General features: G+C 41.1%; 1 protein-coding gene across 1 annotated transcript; it reads left to right on the top strand.

Annotated features, from left to right (window-relative positions):
- Nucleotides 1-144: 144 nt before the first annotated feature.
- Nucleotides 145-16680, top strand: FAM241A (family with sequence similarity 241 member A). The gene is made up of 2 exons (XM_027721708.2): nt 145-289; nt 12894-16680. Exons 1-2 carry the CDS (start codon nt 179-181, stop codon nt 13137-13139), a joined length of 357 nt encoding a protein of 118 aa, XP_027577509.1. The 5' UTR covers nt 145-178; the 3' UTR covers nt 13140-16680.
- Nucleotides 16681-22515: the final 5835 nt, after the last annotated feature.

The following is a 22515-nucleotide window of genomic DNA, read 5'->3' on the forward strand; positions in this document are numbered from 1 at the left end:
GGACCCGGCAGCAGGAGGTTCCCCGCCCCGGGCCCCCCCCAGTCCCGGCGCGGGGCCGTGCCAGGGGCCGCCCCTCGCTCCCCGCGGCGCCGCCCTCCCGCCGCTCCCCGCGCCCCGTGACGGCCCCGTCCCGCCCCGGCAGCGGCGGGAGCGCGGGCTGCGCTCGGCCGGAGGAGCCATGGGCTCGGCGGCGGAGCTGCTGCCGCCGCCACCACCGCCGCCGCCCGGGGAATGCGAGCGGGAAGCGGGGGCGGCGGCCGCCCGGCACCGGCGGCGCCCGGAGGAGCAGGTGGGTGTCAGCCGGCGAGGGGGCTGGGAGGGCGGCCCCGGGGCTGCCCCGCCGTCGGGCAGCGGGAATCCGTGAACGCCTCTTGGTTCCTCTCCCGTGGCGTTCCCGGTGCAGCCCACGCGGGTGAATCGCTCCCGGGTAACGCTCCATTGCGGCGGGGCTTATGCAACCCAGCCGAGCTGCGTGGGGCTACCCACGCGTGATGCTGGAGGATCCCCCCGGTGGGCCCGCCTGAACCTCCTTCTTCCCTTCGGGACGCTTAGTTCGGCTGGGAGAGGGTGGGAGCAGATGGTTCCCGCACGGCATCCACGTGTATCTCGCTGGAAATAACCGGGGTGCTCTTGTCATCCCCGGAATTCCCCAGTAGTTTAGCTCTTGTGTTCCTTCACTTGAATATTTTAAGCTTTTAGTCTCTTTATTGCTCCTAAAATTTAATAAATTGTAATTGGAGAAAACCACCAACTCTTTTTTTGCTTGGTTGGTTGGTTGGTTTTTGTCTGCTTTCTTCAGAATTTATGTCTTTATTGCACGGAAGTGGGTTTTTTGCTTAGGGAATGAAAGGACCGTTTCCCTATTGTTAACTGTAAACTGGCTTTCCATGTACCCTTTGTTTTGCAGACAGCATCGTCCCGGTGTTTAGACAAAGGCAGTGCTCTAAATGCACCTTTACTGATGTTTTATTTAAAGAAAAGAAGAACATTTTTTGTTGAAGATTCTTATAAGATGCTCTCCCCTTAACCATGAGTGAGCCCTTTCACAGATAAAATAGCTTAATATTTGGAAGTGTCTGGTAGTACTTGCCAGACATTACATCTAGAAGTGGGCCAGTGAAATATGCTGGTACTTGAGAATTCACTGGGTCACCATTTACGTAAGTCAGTGCATCTTCTTGTCCCTTTCTCTAGAAAAATAGTGCAGAGCAGGGCACATACCTGAATGTAGTGTAAGGACAAACTCACCCAAGAGAGGCTCAGCTGTTCCCCTCTCTGCGTCCTTAAGCCCTCCTGCAGGATATCGCAGGAGAGTCAGGAATACTTGCTGGTTCTTGTTGCTGTCTTCCCTGGAAAAAGACGTTAAAAAATTGCATTAGATCATCTCATCTGTTCTTTCTCTCAAACTGGTTGTAACTCTTTGCTGAGGAGATTGCTCCCTGCAGGTTACCACCGCTTCTTAGTGACCAGTGTGATGGTGTTTCTAGGGGATGGTGCATGCTGAAGAACTGCCTTCCAATGTTCCCTAAACACATTTTAAAATGAAGTTGGTATAAAGGTACTCCTTGGTTGGACACAGGCACACGTGGTTGAGAAACTATTGGCTTTTCTCAGATACAGGTAGTGATCCTGGCCCTTTCTGACAAGTTGGGGCATAACAATAGGATACCAAGGCAGAAATTTTAAATAGGCCACAAAATTTCCTGTTTACTAGAAATATTTCACTGTTGTAGCATGGAATAGTTTTTCTGCATACTGAGGTGCCAGCAGCTGGGCAAATAATAAACTAGATTTAGAAATAAGGAATATGAGTTCCCTTTATTTAATATGCATAGAAAATGTGAATGTTGTATAAAATAGCAGTAAAAACTAATCATAATTTGATAAATAAATAGGAGTATTTTATTTTTATGTGTGGGGAAGAGCAAAGCTAGGTGAGGAGTTGGTGGTGCGTTCACTTGCTGCAGACTTTGACAGAAAGTCCCATATTCTCTTGTTCAAGAAAAGAACAGACATGTAGCTTGACTTGGAGGTCTCCTGTGTCACCGAGGCTAGTCACGTGCTGTACTTCTTTTGCTTTCATGAATGTGTTGATATTTCTCTCAAAATAATCAGTAGCCCCTGCCCTTTTGTGCTCTCATGGAAGGGCTGTTGCTGAACACCGCTGTTCCAGCGGGCAGGAATCCTGTTTCCAGGCTGAGTCCTTACTAGAGTACCTCATGGAGGCCCAGCAGTGTCGCTGTGTTTGCTGAGGGTGTTTGCACTGTTAACAGACTCTGATCCTCAACTCATGTTTTCCTGTTTCACATGCGCCACCTTAGTGGTATGTGCAGTGCAAAAGAAAGGAGTCAAAATCTGCTCTGATGTTGGTGTAAATTCTTACTTCTCTCAGCTGGTGTGAAGTAAAGCCTGCATGAGAGCAAATCCTTTGGCCTTATTTGAGAGGATTTTTTAGGTGAGGATCTGAGGCTACAAACCTGGGTATGATTTGTTTTTCCCGTTTCCTGCAAAATAAGCTCAGTTTGTGTAAGATCATATCTTGTAGCATAATGCTAAAAGAATACCTTCCTGTATTTAGGTCCTGTAGCAGGACCTAAATAATAATGTATACACCCTATAATATTTTCTAAGAAAGAGTACTCTGTAGGAAATGTCTACTTATTTAATGTCAAACCCTCTGGGTTTAATTTTTTATTTATTGTGTCAGCAAGGACATGCTTAGTGAAATTACTGACATGCACTTTTTTAAAAAAATGGGAGGATATGTAACTAAATTTTATACATAGCCTTTGGAATTCATTATTTGAATAGACTAGAATTACTTCAGTGATTAGATCTGAGAGCTGAACTGGATGCTAATTTGATTAATATCCTTTGTAGGTTTGCATGCAAAGATGAAAATAATTACATTTACTGTAGTCTTCAAAGCACTGCAGAACCTGGGTAGTTTCTTCCACCTCTCCTTTATTGCACTGCTGGGCTTCACAAGTGGTACATGAAAGCACCAAAAGATTTAGCTGTTGCTGAAGCTGTGGGAGCAGATTGCTGCTTCGCCCTGCAAGTTCACAATTTTTTCCTAACTGTTAATAGTTATTAGTCAGACAAACACATTGTCCTGTATTCTCAACATCACTACAGATAAGGATCAAATCTCCTTCCCTAACCCACTTTCTAAAATAGGTTAGCCACTGTCACATTAGTGCAGTCTAAATCTCATCAACACCTATAAATTAAACCATGAAATAAGAATAGAAAAGTATGTGTTATAATAATAAAAGGTGATGCAAAACTCCTGCATTTGTGTCTTCTGCATCTTGCACATACCATACAGCAAGGGATGAGGTGGTGTTAGCAGCAGACACAGCACCTGCTCTGTCCATAGGCAATTTGAAGCCAAACTGTATCACAGCAGAGTTCCTGAAAGCTGTGGCACTGTGACTTCCTTCAGGACTGAAAACTGTCTGTCTGGGAAGTAATGGGATTTAGTTTCTCATAATCAAAGTTGAAGGCAATGGCAAAATCCCCAGTTGCTTCAGTGAGGTTGGGATCTCCACCTCACACTGGATTTGCGTACATAGAATCCAAAGTGCTGTTAAAGTGTAAACCCAATGCTTCTAGAAAATGTCTAAGTGCAGAGTTAATATGTGATACATGTATTCAAAAGTAGATTAAATTAGCTTAGATGATCACCTTTTCATTAACTTGAGTTTGTAACTCTTTGGTATGTTTTATTATTATTTTTAACAGTGTTTTATTTCTATAAGCGGAGTATTTTATCTTCTAATAGATGACCTCAGATTTAGAGGTCTGTTACAAAAGGGCTTGGGGGTTTCCTGTTGAGAATTTTGTTGAGGAGGTTTGGGTGTCTTAACTATGTTCGAGTCCTGAACTTTTTTTATAAGTCTCGAGTATCACTAGTATTTCTCCAGCATGGGAAGAATGACCAGAAACAGAACTAGAGGATAATATCAACACATTTGTGGTATCCCTTGTGTAAATGCCTAATTGTTCATCAGACTGTAGAATGGATGTATGCTGTGTTGCACAGAATGGTATAGTTTGTCATAAATCAGTAGTGGCCGAGAATGTTTTGAAGTGCGCTTGTATATGTGGAAACTGATGCCTAAGGCTAGAAACCTATTCCTGATTTATTCTACAATGAGATAATCTGAAAATTGAAGTTTTTTCCTGCTTGCCATTTGGGATTTGTTTCTGAAAATAGTCATACCAGGCAGGGAAGGCTTAATCCCAAATTTGTTCAGGCTCTACAAATAATTTAAGTCTGCTGCAGAGGTTCATATCTACAAAATAATAAGTGATAGTAACTTTCTAAAAAGCATTAGTGGGTTTTCTGAGGCTTGACAGCATTTGAAGAAAAAAAAAATCCAACATTTCAAACATAACTGTAGCGCCTACAGTAAGCAGGATAACGTGCTCTGCTTGAATGATGTGAAGATCCCATTTTCTTAAAGAAAAAAGTATTCTGGAGATAGAAGCAAATAGAAATCCTTTCTTTATAAGACAAAATTAACAGCTGTCTCATTTTAGCAAACCAGTGCATTGAAACCATGCTGAACATACAGGGATTGAAAGCCTTTTGCTGGGTCAAGCTGACCAGTTTTAGTGGGGGAACCCTGATAAACAAAATCCTATGGAAATTTAGTGTTGCAGGTGTAAGGAAAAGATGAATTAGTACTGCATTTGATCTAGTCTCTATGTAAAATTGCAGCATGGATGGGATCAAGTTACAGGGACAGTAGTAGGAGCATAAGGAGGAGCATAAACAGCACCCAAAAATGGAGAAGAGAGAGATCTTAACATGCAGGCAGGCAGGTTTCTTCTCCCACAACCCTCCTGTGCTAGGTTCCCGTCTCTACACTTTCTTATCTGGTGCTCTTTTGGTGGGGAAATTTACTCCCAAAATTATGGGACTCCAACACTTATTTTTGTGTTTATCAAGCGAAGCCTCTTTTCCTCTTGAAGCCATCTCTGCTCCACCCATACACAAGTTAAGTATCTGGAAAAGCCTTTTCATCTCCTGTGCACAAAACCTCTCCTGGTATTTTGAAGTTTGTTCCAGCAACTGTTGATTCTAAACTTGAGTTGCTGTAAAGGCTGACTAAGGGGAATCCAGTGCTGTTGCTTTTCTTATGTTATTGCTTGTTTCTATAGAAACATCTTGTCTCAATTTTATAAATGATGTCTAGATTCCTGCTGTAAAATGAATGTTAACCCAATCTTCGGTTTGGAATCTTTCTATTTAAACTTCTTCTAAGTATGTCACTTTTATTGGTAGCTGCTGTACAGTGCTTTTGGTATAAAGATTTTTTGCTACTTTTCTTGCATTTGCTTCTTTTTCTCAGAGGAACAAGTTAAACTTAGTTTTTTTCTATCTTGTTTTTCATTTGGAAGTGAGGTATGTTTTTTTTTCTCATTTCCTAATCTATTAATCTTTTCATACTTAAATATCAGATTAAAATTAGCCCGGAGAAATGAACCTTGTTTGTTTTTTTTTTCCTCCAGACAGTTGAAATTGATTTTGTTGTCTTAATAGTCTGTTGGCTGAATATCAAAATCTTTTTACTGCTTACATTTCCAAGGTTAAATACTAATTGTTAGTTTTATGCTAGCAAAGGATACAAAGGGATACTGGTTTTATTTCCTGCTGTAGTGGAAGAGGAAGAAAATCAGAAACTTTTCCAATAAAATTATTTGCCCTTCTTGGGCAAATTTCACTTTCTTTTAATTGAACATAAGTTACCTTTTAAGTGTAGGAAAGCAGGGTGAAATCCTGATCACATGCCAGGTGTTACTAGTAACGAAACTGTCTCTTTTGCATATGTGGAGGAGTAGGAAGCAGAAAGCCTGCACCCACCCAACCAGTGCGTTGGCAGGGTTTTGTGCTGGTGCCCTGTGATGGGATGAGGCGGTGGTTTGGCGAAAGAGGAGGTCGTGACCTGGGAATTTGCTGTTCACTGCAGATCTCCAAAGCCTGTCCGTGGCAATACACTGGACAGTCAGATGGCTGAGTACCAGCAAGATTTTAGTACCGAGTGATTCGTTCCTCCAGGACTAAAATGGCTGGTTATTCAACTATCAAATACTTGTAGCTGTGTGTCGGCTGATACGTATCCCCATCTGCACCCAGCAGAACTTGGTCTCTTTGTTTTGGAGGGGAGGGAGCTTGTGGTTTCTTCCATCCTGGTCTCTCTCATCTGCTCACTTTCGTCTTGTATTTTCCTTAAGGTTGGTCCTAAAGTGCTTTCAGTTTTAGTTTGCATCCTCTAAAAACAGATGACTCTGTGATGCACTCGCTTCTGAACATTAATGTCCCAGCTTTCAAAAATATACGAGTATTTTCCAGTAAGTTAGCATGTCCATTAAGTCGTATCTCACTGGCTTTTTTGACATTTAAGTGTCTGTGGGCTTCAGCTAGCAGACACACCACCTGTTCCCTGGAGTAAAAATAACCACAACTGGAGTAAAATAGATAGTGAGCAGTTAAATCGTGCAGAGGAAACATTTTACTTGAAAAAAAAAGGTGAAATGTGCATGTGGGTACGTAAATGTGATATCCCCGTGTTTTCTTTATTGCAGTTTTTTCTTAAGATTTCATTTAGATGATGTTAAACACGTTTACTACAAAACTCAAAAGGGGTTTCTTTTCTATCTAATGTGGAAATAAGTCTCTTAAATGTGCCATTCCTTTTTCTTTCTTTTATAACTGTACATGTGATGAATTGTGATCTGAGGTACGTCAAACAATTTGGAGATGCTGCTGCTTTTTTGTGTGGGAAGATGGATATTGTATATACCTTTGTGTCCTCTCTCTTTACCTTCTTTGCCCAGCAGCACTTTTTGACTGTAAAATAATGTTTTTACGTGGAGAGTAATTATTTTCCCAATCCATTGGACATTTCTCCCCCATTGTTGGAGTTCACATTTGTCTAATCCTGTTTCAGGCAGATGATGCAGGAAAAGAGAAAATGATGGACTTGTACTCAGCTTAGTGCTATTGTTGAGTGTGGGGGGGAATTTTTCAAGTTGTCTGAGCAAGAGAAGGTTGTTGAGGTTTCTTCAATTCATTAGTCATGAAAAATAGAAGAATGCTATTTGGTTTGGTTTGATGGATCTTATACCTTCAGAGTAGTTGAATGGATTTTTATTTTCTTTTTCTAACAAAATACCCTGAATCTTCAAGTGGTACAGGTTTCTTATGTTCATCTATTTCCTCCCACAGAACAAAAGCAGTTGAACTTATTTCACTCAAATCAGTTACTTGGGGTTTTTTTCTACACACACAAAAAAATCCCAAACTAAACATGCCATCACAAGATCCTTAGGCTGAGTGTGGAAAACCGTGGACCAAGCTGCTGCTTAATCAGGTGAAATACCCGAAAGACCATAACCATACCTGTTCTCCCCACAGCTAGTGCAGTGATGAGGTTACAGGACTGAGACTCCTTGTGGTTACTTTACAGCTGTTCAGTCCTCCCAGCAGAAAAGAATAAATGCTAAATCTGGGCTTCCATGCTCTTTTTGATCTAGCCACAGGAAAATAACTTCCCAAGTGAGGCTCTTGTCCCCTTCAGATCCATTTGTGTTCTGCATCCTCCAAGAGCTTGGCAGACTTACTTGCCTTGGTGTGATCTGCAAATGGTCTGAGGCAGGAACTGTGTGCTCCCAGCAATTTGAGAGGAAAAGACCTTACATTGGCTACATTACACTTAGGAGATGCAGACAGGGATCAGTCTTAAGCCATTGTGAAAAGGTCAGTGCCTAACTTTATCCTTCTCTCCCACTTAGTAGCACATGACTCCTTGCAAAGATGGCTTCTTTCCAGGGGGACAATGTTCCAATGGGATCTCATGTGTCTGCATGATCAACACCCCTTGATAGGAAGGGAATAAGCAAGAAAAGGATCCTCCTGTCAGACTGGTGTGAAGTGGCCTCTGCTCGTGACATACCATGTGCTTTCCTGAATTTAGGAAGCAGTGCATTTGAGTGAATGTGGTGGAAGTTTGCCATAAGCAAGGGTAGTTAGTGGTCAGAACACAGGGAATTTTGTGTGTTGTGTTGATGACAAACATAACTGGTAAAGCCACAACCGGATGTTAGTTGGGTTCAGCAGGATGAGTTGACTTTACCTTCTCTGTCGTTTTAAAGCTAGTCAAGGAAAACATTCAATTACGTGGGGGATTTTTTCAGAAGCACTTCAGGGATGTAGGAACATCAGCTGTGTTGGAAGCAGACAGAACTTGGGCTTAGTATCTCCTCTCTGACATCCTTATAGAGTTTAATTCTGAAAAGAAGGCGATTTTATGGCATCCTGCATCAAATCTGAGAGGGCACGTTATGGTTCTCCCTAAAGTATCAAAGCCCCTAAGCCATTTGGCCATAAAAACTGGGAAAATTTAGTTACCAGGTTCCTGTATACAGTTTTTTGGAGTTTGGACCTTCAAGTTCTGACTTTCTGCCAGTAAACAGTGGAAGACAGCAGACAATGGCTTTGCTGATGAAAATGTGCCATTTCGAATACGGAGGGAAATTTTATAATACCAAATATCTGAAAAGACACGAGGAAATGGGGGGCTTGATGGGCAGCTTCATGTACCAGCGGGCTTGCAAAGGACATTGTGTATGCTAAGCAGTAGGGCAGATCAGATTCTTCCCCTTCTGTTCCATATGATAACTCTGTTTTTAAGTAAAGTAAAAAAACAGAAACCAAATATGAAATTGAGTATGGAGTACTGCATCCAGCTGTGGAGCCCCCAGCACAGGAAAGACATGGACCTGCTGGAGTGAGTCCAGAGGAGGACCATGAAGATGCTTCGAGGTCTGGAGCACCTCTCTTGTGAAGACAGGCTGAGAGAGCTGGGGCTGTTCAGCCTGGAGAAGAGAAGGCTCCAGCGAGACCTTATAACACCTTCCAGTACCTAAGGGAGGCTACAAGAGATTTGGAGAGGGACTTTTTACAAGGGCATGTAGGGATAGGACAAGGGGGAATGACTTCAAACTGGCAGAGGGTAGATCCAGACTAGGTGATCCCAGTAAGTCTAAAATAAAATCTTTGATGTAAAATTTATTTAAATTACAGTAAGAAGTAATTCATTACAGTAATTTGATAAGAAACATTAGGTTAGGAAACAAATGCAATCAGCATTTCTAATACATTCCTATTTAGATTTATTCGCTCAGGAAAGCCCCATTCTCCTTTATCCTTCAGGAATAATACTATATGTGTGTATTTAGTGTCTTTCAGCCAACTGGAGGAAGGAGGAGAGAGAAGTTGGGGAGACAGTACTGCTCTTTTCAGGAGATATTTTGGGCATGCATTAATCTATATCCATCTATATCTCTGGCTGCACTTCTGTTCCCCAGTCCCTTTGCATTTCTTTGTCGCTCCTGTGTTCAAAGAGTGAGGAAAGGCAAACAAACTAGTGCAGTTGAAGTGTCTCTCTCTTACATTTCCTCCTGCATTGTGGCAGATGAAGTCTGGGGGTGTCCCCTGCAAAGTACACGTTAGCTATAAGGAGAAGAGCTGCTGGGAAGGCCTGGAAAAAGCATGCTTTCTCTGGAGCTACTTGCAGGCAAAGAAATTCCCTCACAGAAATGATTCTTAAAAGTTATGAAGCCAAGGCTGGGTTGTTGATTTTTGAAACTAGCAACTTTGAAACAGAAACTTCTTGTGTTTTTAAATGAGGAAGTTTTGTTTTGTAGGGGGGGGGGGGGTGCAGCTGCTCGGAATGGGTACATTTCTCTCTCAGCATTTTTTCTTTATGGTAGTGTCTGTCTGGCTTCAGGCTGATTGATTCAGCAAGATTTAGTATGAAAATAGCCCTGTGAAAATAGTTCTGTAAAAATTAAGAGTCAGCTGGGAACTGTGTGTTTGCTAAAGATGGTCAATTTCTAAAAATGTTTAGAAAAGTACTTTGGGGGGAAAAAAAAAGTATTTGGTTCTGAGGCTATGGTTTGAGAGCTACTGGCACATATATGGGATTGCGTGCCATTTTACTGTTGCCTTGAAAATTAGTGAGAAAAATTCTAGCTGCGGTGTTAAGCTTATTTAACAATCTTTAGTGATCTGGAGTATTTGCCCTAATAGCTCTATTTTAGCTACACCTCAGAAGAAAGGTATTTGCTCAGCATGTAAATTATTATGCAATAGCAAAGAAGAACATGCCATCAGTGTTTCACGGCTGATCATATTTTCAGCTTCGCTTGCTTTTTGCTGAGTTGCCTGAAGCAAGATGTATTCAGCCTGAATTAACTGAAGCAGACTTTGAAGTCTTGAGAATCTTCACGATCATTTTGAAAGGTTTTGTAAGCTATTGAAAATATTTGGGAAAATTTGACACTTGTTCCGTAATTAAACACATACTTGTCAGTCTCTGTACCTGGAATCTGCCTTTGCATAATCACTTTAGGAATTAATGAATCTACCCTTGTTTGAGAAGGCGAGGGTGAGGTAAATAAAAAATCAAAAAGACCTGGACTGCCTAAGTGAGGTGGAATTCACTCTGTACCCTGCTTAAGAGACTGCGTGCAGTCCTTGCTGTTACCTTATCAAAGCAGGAGGGGCTGCAAGCGAAATCCCATGTCCTACAGTTGCCTCGTACCAGGAGAGATGTTGTCAGCGTGGTCACGTAGAGTTAATCATGCTTAGCCCAGTGAGATGGAGCTTGCAGAGGAGCTTGCAGACACATTCCTGCTGGTGGCCTCCTGACCAGTGCTGCACTGGGCTTGCTCTTTGCAAAGGCTCCCAGGAGCCTTTGTTAGTACCACTAGCAATCCAGAGGCAAGGAGGTGATGCATTTGTTTCCCTCTCACTGGCTACTTTGCTAGAAAATGTAGTGATTTTTCCTGCAGACTGTTTCTCTCAGAAGTGATCTCTGCAGCACTTGACACGAGCTGGGAGCTGCGCTCTGATCCCCTCTGCCCTCGTCCCACAGGCATATGCTCCCTCTGGTCTCTGTATGCAAGATGCAAATAAATATATTTTCCCTTCCTGGCACATCCTTTCTCTTTTCCCTAGTTGTTTTGATCAAAATACCACTTAGCTTGTTTGGCTCCCTGTGGTTTTTGGGAATGGAGAGATGAGAGTTCCTGTAGTAACATTGTGTTCCCAGCCCTGCCTAGTCTGCAGGAGCTCACAAGAGGCTCTGCCTTTCCGGAAGAGACTAATCTTGAAACACTGGAATTAACGAGTCAACATTTATTTGAATTAAATAAAGCACAGTTAAAGCCAAAATGCTGAAAACTGGAGTTTCCACACCCAGTAAGGAGGAGAAAATGATCTGGGTTTGAGAAGCAGACTGAAAGGAGACGAGGGGGTGTCTGGCTGTACGTAACCTCCAGTCCTGCAGTTCTCCACACTCAGGCTCTTGTGTAGAACCGCAGAAAGAGTGAACACAATGTTAGTTATGAATTAGTTATGAACATGTTACTATTTAGGCTTCCTGCACCCCTCCCTTTCTGGGATTCTGTACTGAAGCTTAAACCAGACTCTTTATGGATGAGCACATAAAAAAATATCCAAGCACTCTCAACTGAGGGACTGTTGGGGTTTTGTTGGGGATTTTTTTCAGTAGCAGCTGTGGAGCTTCACCCAGCCTTCACTCAGCAGGCAGGTTCTGCATCGTGGCCTAAAGTCTGGCCTAGAAAAACAGTAGTCTTCCTTTGGTCTTTGCTGGATGTTCTTCTGTGGGAATGGGAATTCACTTTGTTACTTGCTCTCTAGTGGAGAGCCTGGCACTGCTGTGGGAGGGAATTTCTGTTTCTCTACCAAGGCCATGCCATGTAACAAGGGATGCAGAATAGCTTTCATCCTTGAAGACAGAACATGTTTGCTTTGAATCTGGGAGTAGGCTAATTGCCCATAGAGTTTGCAGGCAATTTGTAGGACCCATTGATCAGTCAACTGAAATATTGATGAGTACTTGCTTCATGTGCTTTCATTGCTGCCTAATGGAAACATTAGGAGACTTACGTTCATCCTCTTTAAAACACGTTCGTCCTGTCATACGCAAACACAAGACAATAAGGTTTTGTGCAAAGGATCTCTGGACACTGGGAAATGAGAGATCTCAACCTCTTATCTAGTTGCAATTTACATGTTGAAACATTCACATTTTCTGAAGTGATATTTAACTCTGTGATATCTTCATCTAAAGATGGTCTTCTGCCTTCCTATGCGTTTGTTCCACCACTGTTCACTTTGCAAAAAGTCCAGCACTTATTTCCCCTCCCCTTTGCTTTTTTGTACCACTACTTTGCATCTGTGCAGGCCTTTGGTCTGCCTTCCTTTGCCTGACTTGCATGGCTTCTTACATCAACATTGGGATAGATGTTTGTCACCTTGCTAGTTGAGTCCTATGCCCTTCTTTCAGCAGTGATAGTAGCCCTTCAGTTCCCTTGTGCTTCGGTGTGAAATACTTCATAGTTCATGTTTAATAGTTTTGTATCATTCTTGTGGTTCTGAAGATATTCTGGAAATAATTTATAACAAATCTACTTCAACTAAATCCCCTCCCTGAAATTACTGGCATTTCATTCCACTTTGTTTGTCCTGACAACCACAGACAGGTTGCACAGACAGGTAAGATGTGTGACCTGCAGGAGAGCTTTACCCCTCTAGACTGGTGTCTCGAGGGGAGACAGGCTATCATATGTTTGTAGCAGTACTTTAGTGTCCCAGGTTTGGAAAAGTGACATCGTTAACATTGTGCCAAAGTCACAAGCTACATAGCATTTTCAATATCTTGATTTAAGGAATAAATTTATTGCATGTGTATCTTAGTTTTATGCATTCAAACAGAAATAGATGAGACTTGTTCATAATGACAGCAATAAGATTGTACAACATATTTCCTTATTTTGTCTTCTGTCCACAGGTCCAGCAAGAGCAAAGGAACCACACCACAGAACCTGTAATAGATGACTATAAAAAGATGGGGACTCTCTTCGGCGAACTAAACAAAAGCCTTATCAGAATAGGCTTCACAAGGATGTACTTTGGAGAACGGATAGTAGAACCTGTAATAATTATATTCTTCTGGGTTATGCTCTGGTTTCTTGGCCTACAAGCTCTTGGACTGGTTGCTGTTCTGTGCCTTGTCATTATTTATGTACAACAGTAAAATTTTATATAGATACTGTTCAGATTATGTATTTCTACACCATCACTATGTCAGTGGATTTATGTGTTTAAAGTAAATGGGCAGCATATCAAAAGCTGCAATGCTTCAAATTGCTGAAATTCCAACATTTGAGGTGAGGAGGACTAAAATTATGCATTTTAAGCCAAATCAGCAGTGCCCTCTTACATCTTTAGGGGGTATGGGGAAAGGAGATGTTTGTAATATAATGGTGTCAAATGTACTGTTTTCTGCACTCTTGGGGCCTTAGCCCAAACACTGGCTTTTTGTTGTCCACTCTCGTCTCCCCATCTTCTTGCTTTGTATAGTGAAAATTTCCTGCTGATTTTAAGAGGATACTCGATGTGAGTGTCCTGTTTCACTGTTGGGGGAGGCTTATGTTCTGTTTGTTCCCTGAATCTGCATAATTTGTTAGTGTTCTGCTGAAAAGCTGCGTCTGCACAAGGGAGGTTTAGAAACAAACTACAGTGACAAATATTCACAAAAGCATCTTTTGTTTGTATAGTTTATAGTAAGCTTTCCCCTAAGAAACAAGCTATACCAGCAAAATGCTCTTATACTAATATTAGTGACTGCACACAAGGCTTCAGCTGTTGTTAAGGAGAAATTGCAGTCCTACATTGGCCAAGTGGTGTAATGCAGCTCTGCCTTGTTTTTTTGAAATGTACTCAGCTCCTGCTGCTATTTTTCTTTCTTTATTTTTTGTACTTGCTCTTTCCCCCAGCCCTCCTTCTTAACATAAATATTTGGATAATTCATGGAGTTTGTAGGTAGTTTCAGCTGCAGTGTTGGAGAGTTGCCATTCCAGACAGCAGTGCTAGGATGTTGTCTGCTTCCTCTGGGTGGTGTGTGAAGTGTCTGAACAACCAGATATCAGACTAGATCTCTTAATGCTTCCCTGGTTTTGCAGTGTGGGCCCACATCAGCTAAAGCCTTGCTCACGTCAGCAAACCAGATCTGTTTCCTCATGCAGGGCAAGAATGTAGTTGAAACCAGGTGGTCATTTTATTTAGTAATCTTAACTGATTCGTTTCCACACTGGGCAACAAAAAATGCCTACCTATAGGTATATGTCATGGGCCACACAAATTAGGGAATAGGGTATATACTTCACTCTGACTCCCCAGGGGCCACACCAGGGGTGTACTGAATATTTCCAGGTTTGAAGAAAAACAGTAAAATGAAACAGAATCTTTAGTACTTCTACTTTAATACTACTACTAAATAGGCTGCCAATTTAATAATTGGTGTACATTACTTTTACTAAGAAACTTAAATTAAATTGCAGAATTGACTTAATCTATGGTCCAGTGAAATTATATATTTACTGAAAGAAATGTAATAGGAGATGTGAAATTTACAGAAAATTACTTAAACTTTTGCAGTGACTTTTTCCTAAAGAACAATAAATTAGATCAACAATCAATTAGTTGAAAATGCTGTCTTATTCAGAGATTTTTGAAGTTAGGGGAAGTTTCTGTATGGTCCCAGTCCTGCAACTGGATTCTCAAGGCCAGCTTTATGCCTGCATGGACCATGTTGACTGCTAGGCTCTATTTCCAGGGCCTCTGGCCCCAGTCCTTATGGACTTTCCTGTTAGGGAAATAATTGTTATTTAGGGCAGTAAACATGAAGGCCCAGCTCCTTTAAAGTCTTTATGTACTGAAATGCCATCTTTAGACATGTCTCTGTGCGTTTCTAATGAACATGTAGTTACCTTCTGAGGAGCCAGGTTACCTGTCTGGATCTTCAGATGACCTTGACTGTGGATCTGAGAGGCTTTGCTGAACCATCAGGACTGCAGGGAAGTGGGACTGAGGCCCCAGCTCTGTGGTCAGATGGCAACCCGTGTTGATTGGCACATAGTTAAATAGTTACACTTGTAGCAGGGAAATGTTGGACAACAGAAGGTGTTTCTGGATGCAGGGATTTGTTGTTCTCATCTGGAAGACCCAAAGCAAACAGCAAGTACAGGCTGAACTCAGAGGCAGGAGCTCTGTGCTCTAAAGTGCCTAGGGGTAAACTTTGAGTTTGTTTCAAGTCCCCTAGAAGCAGAACATCTGTTTACCCCTCTGCGTAATTTGTATAGATAGAATGGTGGTTTTATGTGTATTCTTCTCCTGTGTAAGGACTGTACTACAAAAGCATCCTGTCATTAAAAGTAAAAAAAAAAAATGTTCTTTCTTTCTTCCCACAATCCAGTTACTGTTCAGAGGGTCTCATCTAATTCCTTTCATCCTGTAGGAAAAAGTGTCTCTGTGATACTCTTGTTGCAGTAGTACTCTTGTGTATAGAGGCTGTGCTGTGAGATGGCATGTGGTATTTCCTTGAGGTGGTGATCTTGCTCTGTACATATGGAATGGGGAACGGTGAATCGTGAGTGTGACCAACAGCTTCAGTGAGGACATTGTTTATATGTGTGTAACCTTTTAATATATGCATAACTGTGACTGTTGCACTCATGAATTCATTTCAGTTGGTTGTTCGCTGTTCATGTTATACATGTACTGTGGGGAAAAGTAGCTTTTGGACTGAGATTGTGTATAGTGAATGTCTTGTGTGGTTTCTCTTAAGGGTAACTTGCTATGTCTTGTTCTTCATGGAAGTTTTTCATTTTTAAAAATCTGAAAGAATAATCCTCCTAATAGTGTTAGGTTGACTGAAAGTGGAAAAAGAAAAATAATGTATTGCATGGAAAATACCCCTCTCCTGTTCATACATTCCCTCATATATAAGAACTTATACTGAATTGTCTGTCCTAATTTTGTGCAATTACTATATTATCTCCCTCTCATTTGCAGGAAAGGAAAGAGGGGCTAAGGAAAAAGGGGGACTGAGTTAGAATCAGACATAAAGAGTGCAAAATGGAATGCGGTGAAACGATGCATATATGTGTCCAAAAAAATCTGGTCATAAATGTGTGTCAAAACAAAGAGGAAATGGGTGAACAGTCATTGCCTTGTATTCTTCATTCCATCCAGATGTAGCTGCAAGGCAGAGGAAGCACCAAGTGCTCAAAGGATGTCCCTAGCTAAAAAGCAGAAGGTTAATTTAAAAAAAAAAAGTCAATTTCACTGTTGCCTATAGAGTAAAAGTTGATAATGTTATTTATGGTGTTAAATGTTATTGTTCTTGATAGAACTGAAAGCACCTTTATGCATCTGTGTGTAGGACTGTATGAAGGAATTATGTCCCTTAAATCTGTGTTGAACAACAAACGATGCAGTTTCTGTTGGTTAGCGTGACATGGAAAGCGTTTTACATAACCTCGTTTTTTTAAAGGATGGACTCTTCAGTACTATTTCACACCTACCAAATGCATAAATGTTTGAACTACTGTGTATAGAGAAGAAACTCCACGTGCAGGAGAATCTTGGAGAACCCTGTTTGCACTGAAAAATCACCACATCAAAACTGTCCATATAAAAAGGAAAAATCATATTTCTTAAAAACTCTGTATGAAGTGAATTCTATGGAAAGCACTTTGTTACTCTTTCTAATAAAAAGTATTGCCATCAATGAACCTGTGAATTCTTTATGGTGATTTGTTCAATGTTACATGGCTCCTTTCAAAATTTCATGTTAGCCCCAGATGAAATGGGTCAATGTTCAGATAACTGCTGAAATCAGTTCACTTGCAGCTAGAGGAGAAAAAACTGCAGTACAGGAGCTGAATAAACTGCATCAGGTCTGTATGGTTGTGTGCAGCAAATTATGCTGAACCAAAAACCAATAAATAGTAGAGCAAGATGTTAACAAATAATGGTAACATTACATTGTGAAGTAGATTTTAGTTCACAGCATATCTGTTTTGCATCTAGAGCAGCCTCTGAAGGAACCAGATGTAGTCAAGGATGCGAAAAATCCTTTGAAGTGACAATTGGTGTGCCACAGAAAGGTTTGAGGATTTTTATTGGTTTTTTTAAATATGTATAGAACAGTAAATGGTTCAAAACAAATCTACTTTTAACTGTTGTTATTGCTTTTTTCTGCAAGTCTGAAAGGTGTTCATTCTGCCAGATCCAACAGATACTTAAATGTATCTGTTGTTGTTCAGGATGCACAGTGAGTTAACCAGTTTAGGGTTTTTTTAAAGTAGCAAAGTTGCATTTTGGTCCTTCAGACTCTCATTGGTGGATGTGCACAGAAGTAGTAAGGCTTATTCCCGAATGCATTCAAGCCTTAAAGTTTTATCTCAGTTGAAGTATCTTTGTCGGGCCTTTTATAGGGTGCATGCAAATTCAAAAACAATCTCTATTTGATTCTTTCCATCCTGGGCTTTACTCTAGGTTTTGGGAACTTTATTTCTTAGCCTCTCCCCTCTGCCAGAACTGATAGCTTCATCCCCTTTATACGTTCCTCCTTTCACTCTGAGGTGTTGCCTTCTCTAGGGGTGTTCACTTTGAACAGTCTCTCTCTGTGCCAAAGGTTCAGGCTTTTTCATCATTCAGTCTTCTTAAAAGCTACCTAGACAGAAAATCTATTTTCAGATGGGTATTTTGTTTGTTTTACTGTGTGCATGCTTAACAACAGAAGGGAGGAAATTAGAGGATTTTTAAAAAATATTCATAAGCTGGTTAGTCACTTCATTTTTTGCAGTGCTTATCTGCTGGTTTAGGTGATGGTTACCAAACTGCAATGTGCTGTCACCAAAGGTCCAAGAGAGTGTTGCAAATGTGTAGGGTAAGGAGCTGTTGATAGGTTGGCATCAGGATTTTGAAAATTGATGGGACAAGCAGTGTGTGGCTCAGGGTTGTTTCAAGCTTAAACAGGCAGGTAGACTTCTAACTTCCCTTAACTCCTGCCAACGCCTCAGTTATTTCTGGGAATGTCTCCAAATGCATATAAAATCATCAGTATTCCTTCTACACACTGAAGAAAACTGAGCTTTCATCAGCTCTGTTTTACACAGAGGATGAGAATGGGAAAGGGGAATTGGACTTAGCATTTTTTAACTTGCATGCAAGCTTGTGGTCTTTTCAAATTAGTCTTGTAGTTTGTGTCTTGTATGCAGTTGTCACAAGTCTTTTATAACCCCCAGCCTATATGTGTGTTTTCCAATTAATACGGAAATGAAGCAGCTGTGATAATACATGCTTTTTCCCAAGCAATTTATTGAAAACTACACGTCCCTTCTCAGGTGCAGGAGGGATGTGACTGGATAAAGCCCTTCTGATGACAGGAGCTGTTCTTGGTGCAGCCTCAGGGGCACCATCTCCCTCCCAGGTAGCACCTACAGCAGGCTACCGGAGTGCTAGGGAAACATCTTGCCCAGTCCCAGGCACTGCTGAAATATCTGAAGTTCAAGTGGCATGGAAGGAGAAGGACTGTTATACACCACAGTCCAAGGGATCTGATCAGACAGTGTTTCAGACAAAGCTGTTACAGAGTACCGTATCTAGATTTTATATTCATTAAATGAAATTTAATTAAGCCCCATTGTTTCTTGGCTTGTCCTGGTGCATCACCTCGTGTTCAGAATGAATGCTGCTTGCGGCAAATGGTTCTGCTTCTGGAACCCATCTGTGTCTGTAGGCATATTTTATATGTACCGTTTAGCATTAATTGCATTTTAAAGCATTACAAGGGAAAAGGGCTCATCTTCCAGTCGGCATTTGGATGAGGGTTTAATTAATATATGTGAGAAGGGAGCCAAATTAGTCACTGGCACACTGATGAGGGCTTCCTTTTAGAGAATAAAGCTGCTAACTGATGTGTGGGTAATGAATGTACGAGAGACATGGGTTTGCATACTGTCCAGAATGGGTGATAGAAAGTGACCATTTTTCTGCCCTAGTTCACAAATTAATTATCTGTTTTTAAATGTAGCTATCTTCCTTAAGTAGCTGGAACATACTTCCTGGGTACAAGAAGTCGGTAGCAAGGAAATGAATTATTAATTAAGGAAAACCCTTGGTCAACCAAAATCCTGGTCTGTAACGGGAAGTCTCTTCTTGACTTGAATGAAATTTGAGTTCTTCAGTGTTTGGGGTTATTAATTCTTTATATTGAATATTTTATCTGGTTATTGTTTTAAATCATTCTTTCATTCATGTTCTTTCTAAAAGTTGTTAATATCAGTCCAAAATTCTTGAAAGCCACTTCACTGTCAATAGCTGTTACCAGTAGGGCTGTAGGGAGCCCATGCATGTGGAATGGCAGGTCACAGGGAGAGACTGGTGTGTCTTTAGTGTTACCTGGCTGGCATCACAAAGCCTTAAAGCAGGTTTTCAGCATTTTCTTTGCTGTCACTTTCTGTATGTATTTTGTTAGGTGCTGAACAAGAGCTCACATTAGCCAAGTACCTGATTTCCTTGGGCATTTCAGCCCTCTGAGCTTGGGACTTTATGCTGCTGAACAGACTCAGTCTGCCCAACTATACACAGCTGGGCACTCACATAACTGTCCTTCACTTCCTGCTGAGAGTGGAAATACTGTCTCGCACATGGGGTCATGTCCTCGTCCTAATAAGATTAGGAAAAGTGTGATCATACAATTTTCTGGACAGAACAAACATTTCTGTGCCTCTCTGTGAAGCTTCCTGTTGCAGAGAGGGAAAAATAATTAAGTTTTGAGTCTACTGCCCATCCTTGATGCTTAGTAGATAAGAGAACCAAAGGCATGTAACTATTTGAATATTATTTTTTTTCCATTTTGATATCCAGTTTCTTCATTCCATCTGTGATTAGAGAGATAAAAGAGTATTTGTTTGAGCTCTGTTATCAGTAGAGTTAACTTGGCTCTTAGTTAGTCTTATCCCAAGGTCTTCAGCAGGTATGTAAGAATTGCTGTATTTTTTATGTTCAGTCTGTTTTTTCTTGTTCTGATGCATCAGCTTAGATTTATTTTTTTATTATTATTTTTTTTTAAAGAAAGCCAGGCATGTTTTGGGGAGAGTCTGTTCCTTGCCATGAATATACCTCAGTGGTGATAAGACTGTTGGACTATTTAGTGTTATGACCCTGCATTTGGCAGGGGTTTTGTCATTATTGAGACTTGCCTGTCTTGTCACCTGGGCTTCACCATCTGTAGGGTGCGAGGGGTTCTGTGCTAAGAAGCAGGTAGGGTTTAAACTGTAGTTAAGGCTTGAGATTATTAGTTACTTGTGCAGCGAGAGCTTTGCTGCAGTTTCCTGGGAGACAGTTGTGTTGTGATGACAGTGTTTTCAAGGAACTCGAGAAACTGAGCTAAAGAAAAAAAAATTCAGTGCATTTCTATATCCTCCACTTAAATTTTGAAACTGGTAGCACAGATCCTTTTTGATGTTACCCTTCTCCCATCGTTTCTGAAAGCTTGCTGATTGCCACCTTTATTTTTCCACTTCAAATTACTGTGTAATACAGAAAGTAGAGGGAGAAAAAAGTGTAGCTATTCCCAAATAGAATGCACTTGCTTCCAGTGTAGTGGTAGTGTGCTGATTTTTCCTCCCTAAGTGCTTCAGAGTTCTCCTGGGGAAACTCAGAAACTATTTAACTCAGAATCAGCTCTGCTTCTGTGTCATTGTATGTGTCATTTCCTTTTGCTTGCTTTGAGGAGTAGCATTTTAAAGCAGGTTTCTGACTGAGCTTATTTGAGACTGCTGATGAAAACTCCCTTTGAATCTTCATGATGATTTTGCAGAGAAGGGGTTTGGGAAGAATTCCTAAAGAAAAATAAGAGGACAAGACCAGTTAGAGCAGGATCAAGAGCAGTGTTGGGGGTGGGATATGGGCCTTCCTTTGCAACTTGAATTTGACCCTGGGGACTTTATCTGAAAGCCACAAAAATCACTGTGAAGATTCAAAGGGAGTTTTCAGCCTGCAGTAACCTTCCCTGTAACACAAAGTCATGAAGAAGCGTGTCAGAAATAAGATGCTTAATTATCATGGGAACTGGTAAGATACAAAGGGGTTTTTTTGGAGTTTCCTATAAAACACTGAAGTAGTGAAATATTACATTCTCTTCACTTTCAGCACTGTTAATGATTTATTTGCTACATGCCTGGTGGGTTGTTGGATTTTTTTTTCCCCACACTTGTAGTCAATGAACATTAGAGTTAAATTTCTATCTCCTGAGTAGTGTTGAGCTCTAATATTTTCCATCTTGACATTTTTGTATTATGTTTTTATTCAATCCATTGTCATTCAATCCACTGTCATTCCTAAGCAGCTGAAAGCTCGTTAAAAGCTGCTGTTGACACAGGACAGAGGGCAGTCATCCTGCTCAGTAAATTGTCCTTCTGTTGCCCTGTGTCCTGGAGTCCAAGTTGTGCTTACAGCAAGGCTTATGCTGTGGTGGATTTGAAGCAAATCTGTATCCTGGCTTTTTGACACCCCAGGAAGAAAGTCATCAGGACAGTCTCATGACAGTGCTGCTCTGAAGGCTAATGTGTTTCGTGACAGAAGTCACCTGCATCTCCAGTGACCTTAAACAGGGCAGGCACATGCTACCTCTCCTCTCTCTCTGTGCTGGTGCGTGGGCAAGGGTAATTCTGGCCTTTATGGGATTGTAAAGCCTTTGCCTAGATTTCTGGCTGACAGTTTGTTTAGGTGGAATGCTTTGCCAAGTGTGTAGTTACATAGACTAAAATAGAACAGGTTCTGAACTTTAAAAACCAACTAAGCATAGATTTATGATTTTCTCCTTTGGGGCTTTTTATAAGGAATACATAGAATAGTTTATTTCTCAAATAGAAGTGGCATTTGAACTACTCTTTTGTAAAATGAAAACACAGCGAGTCTTTAAATAACACTTCTCATTTCACCTCCCAGGGCATCCTGGGGTTTCCATATGTCCTAGCAGTTGCCTGAAGAGCTGTGCCACAGCCTGTTTCCTTGTGGTGGCTGTGTTTCAGCAGCTACCACATGATACCAGCTGAATGCATGTGGGTATTTTCTGTGTGTTCCTGAATCAACATTGTTTTGTTGCTGAGCTCAAAAGTGCTTTATCTTGAGGAGGAGAAATGGAGCTTACTCTATCAAAAATGTACACAGGCACAAGGGTCCATGCCATTATCACTGTAAAAAAATCACGGAAGCACTCCATGGAAAAAATTCACAGTGCCGTACATTGGGATGATTATCTTTATTCATCTCTTCCTGCTTCAATGGCTTTATTAACAGCAGAAATTTGCAAAGCCATTCTAGCATTGCAGTTCACAGACATGCAATATGTGTTACCTTCCCTTCTGGACGCAGTAAAAAAATTATTAAATGTCATTTCTTTTGGGAGTGTCTTCTTCATATTTTGCTACTAATAACATACACACAAATGGAAACTATTGTATTATTTAGAAGGTTGGTGCTACCCAGTTTGAAATGTCTTCACAAAGACTTTTTTAAAAGATACTGCACATAATATCTTATGTAGGATCTTATTT

This window comes from Pipra filicauda, unplaced genomic scaffold, assembly GCF_003945595.2.
Source record: "Pipra filicauda isolate LSUMZ 115617 unplaced genomic scaffold, ASM394559v2 scaffold17_size4572894_pilon, whole genome shotgun sequence".
Classification (NCBI taxonomy): Eukaryota; Metazoa; Chordata; class Aves; order Passeriformes; family Pipridae; genus Pipra; species Pipra filicauda.